We start from the raw sequence: 6,083 nt of genomic DNA, 5'->3' as shown, positions 1-6,083 counted from the left end.
GCTGAGGCCACTTCAGCATGAGTTCAATCCCTGCCCCAGAGGTGACCCACATGGCGTGGCAGGCTTCTCCTGGCCCTCTCGCTGCTCCCCTCAGCAGTGTACTTTGTCGATCTGCCTGTGTTGTTCCCCACTCTATCTCTGGTGAATCCTCTCACTGCCCCTGAACCTCTGGCCTGTACCCCGGTTCTATATACATAAACAAACAAATCTTTTAAAACTAAAAAAATAAAAAACAAACAAAAAAACCCATGAAACAAGTGAACCAGTATGTTTTAGTGGCTTTCATTAGCTCCCAAACAGGAAAATGAAGGGTATCACCAAGATCCTAGCAGCAACTGCATTTGAGTATCAAAACACTTACAATATATTCAAACTGTAGATGTATAATCAAAAGAATACAAAGTTTGCCACAAAAGTCCCAACCACCCATTGTGAGAGAAAAATGGAATGAGGAGAAGGCTGTGAGGAAAGTTTAAGGGCACAGTAGAAATGGAAAGAAATGATGTGAATGCAACTACTGACAAAACCAGAACTTGTAACCTTAAGTCAAGTTAAACTGGTTATTTGAACCTCTTAAAACCACCACACCTCTTACATGTTAAGAGTTTTACACTATTGCCTTCTCTATGTAAACATTCCCAGTCTCAACTAGGTGAAAGTTGCTCTTTTAATCAATAAAGGATGTCTCCCTGCTACCATAATTTTTAGTGCTTAGACTTAAACGAGCAAATTCCCAAAAATTCAACAACTATTGGCATTGCTAAATCAGAACTACATGCCTCTGCTTAAAGAAAACACAAGTATAATTTAAGTTTACAGATAAAAAAAAATCAATACTGACATTTTAAAAAATCATACTGACACGTCTTATTATCTTACCCTTACTTTTTTCTCAGATAAAATAACAAATCTAACTAGAGAAAGATAAATGAAAGATTATCAGAGCTTTGTTTCATAAATAGGGAATAATATACAGCCATTCCATTACTATTCTTCATTAATTACATACCTCATAGAGAGGTCTTCTAAAACATTTATCATTTTTTTTCTTGTCTTTAGAAATTTTCTGCCTTCCCTTCATTCTAATTTCTTTACTTCAGAAAGGCTGACAAATGACACAGCACATTAAAGCAACAGAGAAAAAAATTCTTCAATCTCAGTTAATTGTTCCTTTTATTTCCTTATAACAACATGGTCTAACAAGCAATTGTGAGCAGATACACATCTATCCTTACTACAGATGATGTAAGAGGCCCTGATAATTAATGGTAAGAATCTGGTAAAGCAAGAAATATCCAGTATCACTGACCAATATTGGTAAAAACAAATGCAAGGATGGAACTTTAATTTGTCCATGGAAAACAATTTAAACAACTTTAAGATAATTTTCATCCAAGTAAATCTTGCAGGTTCTTTTAAATTAAAAGTACTAATTACTTCTAGGTATTTTTCTCTCCTTTTTGTTCTCATCATTGTGCTGTAACTTTTTTAACTAGCAAAATTTACAATGTTATACTATCGGACAAATTTTGTTGCAAATAGATCTTGGAATTTTTAATTCCAGGCACATTCAGTATAATCTTAACATTTCAAAGTCTTACTTTTCTTCATTTGTAAAACAAGGATAACAGGAACCTCAAAATTGTCAACTTCCATTTTACACTTCTAAAAGTATGTTTTTTTGACATTTTAATGAGTTCTGGATTAAATGCATTTGATATGCTTGGAAAAAAAGAGGGCGAACTTGTCATATAATGGTAGGAATATGAGGACTTTTAATCAGACTGTCATAAGTTGTATGACCTAGTTATTTAAATTCTGCTTCTGAAAATGGTGTCTGCACTAGACTTACACAAATTTTTATACATGTTAAATGAGTTAACAATAATTGCAAACTACCATTTAAGTGTTAGAATTATCAGTATGATGGAGAAATGTAGTATTACTTATGTTAAAACCACTAAAGTTATTTAGCATTCATATATGCCACATTGATGCTTACCTGTCAGTAAGTAGTGGTCACTAAAAAATACTTCTTTACATGACTTGAGTAGGAAGATATATACACAGATGTGCAAATAATATAGAAACCTTAATCAGTTACAAATTTTCCCACTAAGGAGTCACTTCTCTAACTCACTTCCATCAAAAAAAAAAAAAATTCAGGAGTCACCAAGACAAAATGAGAAAAAGAACATCGGATGCTATTTTGTTAGGAAGGTTAAAACATACTGTATTCTTTGGATATAAGCACATTTTAGATAATTTATAGGCAGTATGTGTTCAGTCCCCTTATGAATGAACATGTGCAAAAAATCTACATTTTCTTTTAAAATATCATGGAAAAGACTATAAAAATTTGTTTTTTGGAATAATTCAAATGCCTGAACCTGCAAAAATCTCAGTTAAAAAAATGTGAAAGGGCTTAATTTATATGTAGTCTTCTTTATGTCTTTTTATAAATTAAACTTTTAATATTCTATTCCCTTCCATTATACTGTAAAGGAAAAAAGCATGCAGAAGTCAAAATAAATTATAAGCATTATCTACATAAGCTGCCAGAGCTACGTGCTGAAAAGCATTCCGAGTGCAAGTGATCCAGAGGCAGAAAGCACCACACATGGAGGATTTTGGATAGTTGCCTGGAGTTAGGTCAACATTTTCCTCATTCTTCTGTTCCTGGCCTTTCAATGCTTCTAAGTCTTCCTCAGGTGGATGAATTACTACGGTGGGAATATCATCACTGGCAGATGAAACCAGTAGCTCTGGGGCCTGAGGCTGACTCTGTTGGGAACTTCTGGAGGCCAGCCGACTGCTGGTAGGACTGGAAGGAGGACTGTTCTGAGGGGTGGGAACTGGGGTTGTACACCTCGAGCCTGCAGAGGTTCCAGCTCTTGAAGAAGGAAGAAGATGACTGAGAAGAAGAGATAAAGGCGATTCTCCTCTCAATGAAAGGTTTGAGGCAGACAGACCTGTTCGCAAAGAGTGATGGGAGGCTGAAAGGCCATCCCCTGAGATAAAACAAATAAATGAAAATGATGAAGTTCAATGCAGAAGGCAAACAGATACAAAAAAATCAATTTATACTGTAAATTGCAAGCTTTAAATAAGGCCCCAAATTTCAAATTCATGCTCTCAGGGTTAGCAAGCAATCAAATTTTTAAATGTTAGAAAGTTGCGTTACATTCTAATTGGTCCCCTAAAAGTATACCAAAAACAAACAAAAACCCAAAATAATGTTAATGCTGCATGGTTGGGAAGGTAAGGATGAATATTCTGTTAGTAATTAGAATGCTCAATAACGTAGCTTTAAAAAAAAAAACATTATCAATGCAAAATTAAGATTAAAGGTAACAGCAAATGAGAATATGAAAATAATCTAAGAAATTGAATGCAAAATAAAACTTACCAGCACCAACAGTCTATATTTAGTGTGTTTTTCCTATACTGTACCAAACCACTACAGAAAATTATCTCTAACAAGAAAAGTACATAATAATATTATCTAATAAAATCCTAATTTAAAATTGATATTAAATTTTTATAACATTAAAGTCAACAGGGCATCACATACTAGTGGTGCTCTCAAGTCAAAAATTGAAAACCTGGGAGAAATGTTAAGAAATTTTTTAAAAAGAGAAAGTGATCAATTTTAAGGGATATTCTTAAGTTCGCTAAAGATGTTAATGCATGTGCTAAAATAATGCTTCTCATTTCCAATACAGGAGATAAATTTAACCAGATAGCCTTTCTTTAAATAGATTAAAATAAAGTATTTCATACCAAGAATAGCAACCATAAAGCATAGAACACCAAAAGATCATATAAAATTGTTCTTCAAATACTAGGTTTTTCTATTAAGTATACCTTAATGCAGTTAACACTGCTTTTTCAGGAAAAACATGAGAAATAGAACAATCCCATATGATTGAAAAGTAAAGTTATACAGTCAAGATTTCAGAAATATTAAAAATAAAGATTATCCTTTAACCCCAAACAACCATGACTGAAATAGAAAATACCCAATTGCTAAATTACAACACTAATACAGCAAAGTAATAGGTACCAATGCTAAATGGTATTTGAAAGAAAACAGCTATTGTCTTAAGATTAAAAAGGAGCCAAATAACACCTGGAGAATAATCAGAGAACACTGTAAATGATGAATAAAGGTTTTAAGAGGTCTCTTTGGGTAAATGAACTTATTTCACAAAAGCAGAGAATATGCAGGAAGTGAAAAATGAGATAGAGAGGTAAAATGTGACATAGATGATTGGCTGGCTTTTAGATTGAACTTAAGACTTCCTAAGAGATTTATTTCTTGTTTCTTACCTATATAAAGATATAACTTGAAACAGTAAAAGAGTTTTAATGGTCAAATACTCCTAAGAAAGTAAGCTACAAAAGATGATTATTTTGGACTTTTGTGCCCACCATGGCTATCTGCTTCCAGAACACTTAAAGGCTGGAATAGGAAGAAAGACCCCCATGGCCATCCTCCACCTCCCTTCACTGCAACAGTCACAGCCTTGGTAATGGGAACAGGTAGAGAAACAAAGACCTTTGCACCTGTGCTTCCACAGTCACAGTCAGCAGAGCGCTGAAAGTCATATACTCCTCTAATTTAGAGAGAAGAAAAGGAAAAACAAAACCTTCAAGTGTGCCAGTATTAAAGCAGTCAGAGGTTAAGTCTCTCTATGTCCCACAGAATGTACCACTAGCCTGCAAGTGAGTGGAGAACTGGAATATGAAGGTTTGGGCCACTGTGCTTGGAAGACATCAGCTAAGTTACCCCTTGCATGAAATTGGAATAATCACAAAACCTTTCACAAATCATACAAGTAAGTAGGAATAAAATCAGCAAGCCAACTCCAAACCACTTGTTTATGCTAGCAAGTAATGAATATTCAGGAGACTAGAAAAATATGAAAGATATAAAGGTTCAAACCGAAGATATGGAATTTGAAAAAAAAACTAAATTTATTAATCCAAATTTATACTTCTTAATCAATAATCCAGGAATTCTTGAACAGAAACAAAAAAGCAGAAAGGGAAAGTAATTCAGGGTTATGTCAAGTGATAGCATTTAAACGTTACCAAGACTTAAAAGAAATTCGTTTGTATCATTTTAGAAGTCAATGCTTAATTCTGTCAATTCAAAAATTTCCAAAGATAAATCTATCATGTTGTAGAAAGGCATTTTAGAAATGATATTTTTAAAAATGCAAGTAACGCTATTATTTGATTTTCAAAAAGAATGGAAATAATAAAATGGCCTATGTAATTACCTAGGAAAATGTTTCTTTCCCCAAGGACTAATTATAAGATAATGGAATGCTGTTAGAGTAGAAGTGTTAGCAAAAATTGGATGCCACAACTTATCTCACCATTCCTTTCAAGCAAGTGAGGGTCAGAATGTTTCTTGCCTATATCTGCAAAAGATCGAACCAGGGGAATCCGACTGGTGAATCTTTTCTCATTCTGATGATGATGTCTCTTCAGAAGAGCTTCTCTGACGTTGTCTCTTATGGACTCATCCAGTTGGCCAGAAGCTATCATGTTGTCTAGCACCATATCTATTCAAAAGAAAAAATAGTAAGTCATTACTATGAAATAAACTGTAACTGAAACTTCACAAGAAAATAAATCTTTAAGCAGCTCTAGAAAGAATTTATTTGCATTGTAAATAGTGTGTGCATAATGACAAATATGAACATTAGCCAACAAAGAAGAAATGAGGCCCTCTTTCAATAAATACTACTATTTATAGACTACTGTTAAACAGTTGAAATTACATTTCTGATGCAGATATGATAAATTCTACTGAAATGAATATTCTGTAACAGTAACTCCCTAAAAAGTGAAGGTATTTTATTGCTTCACCTCACATTTCCCCCCAGAGGTGCTCTAGCAGATGAGCACATGGACTCATTCATACATTTATTTGCCAAGGACTGGCTATGTGCCAGGAAGACAGCAGTAAACACTTCGATCGAGTTTCTGCTATCCCTCTTCGCAGGTGGAAAATCCAATGAGCACAATAGCTAAATTATCTAAATTGCTGCCATCATTTCTTCAGACTA

General features: G+C 34.0%; 1 protein-coding gene across 1 annotated transcript in view; it reads right to left on the bottom strand.

The window, feature by feature from the left end:
• SLC4A7 (solute carrier family 4, sodium bicarbonate cotransporter, member 7) overlaps nt 1–6,083 on the bottom strand; it is a 188,767-nt gene that overhangs the window by 41,640 nt on the left and 141,044 nt on the right. The window contains exon 8 of the mRNA XM_012732071.1: nt 5,388–5,576. Within this exon, the coding sequence (XP_012587525.1) occupies nt 5,388–5,576 (189 nt within the window). The remainder of the gene's footprint in view (nt 1–5,387; nt 5,577–6,083) is intronic.

Source organism: Condylura cristata, unplaced genomic scaffold, assembly GCF_000260355.1.
Source record: "Condylura cristata isolate star-nosed mole 26May11 unplaced genomic scaffold, ConCri1.0 scaffold00033, whole genome shotgun sequence".
Classification (NCBI taxonomy): Eukaryota; Metazoa; Chordata; class Mammalia; order Eulipotyphla; family Talpidae; genus Condylura; species Condylura cristata.
Note: the sequence above shows the minus strand (reverse complement) of the source record. Positions and strands in the feature narration are given on the sequence as shown.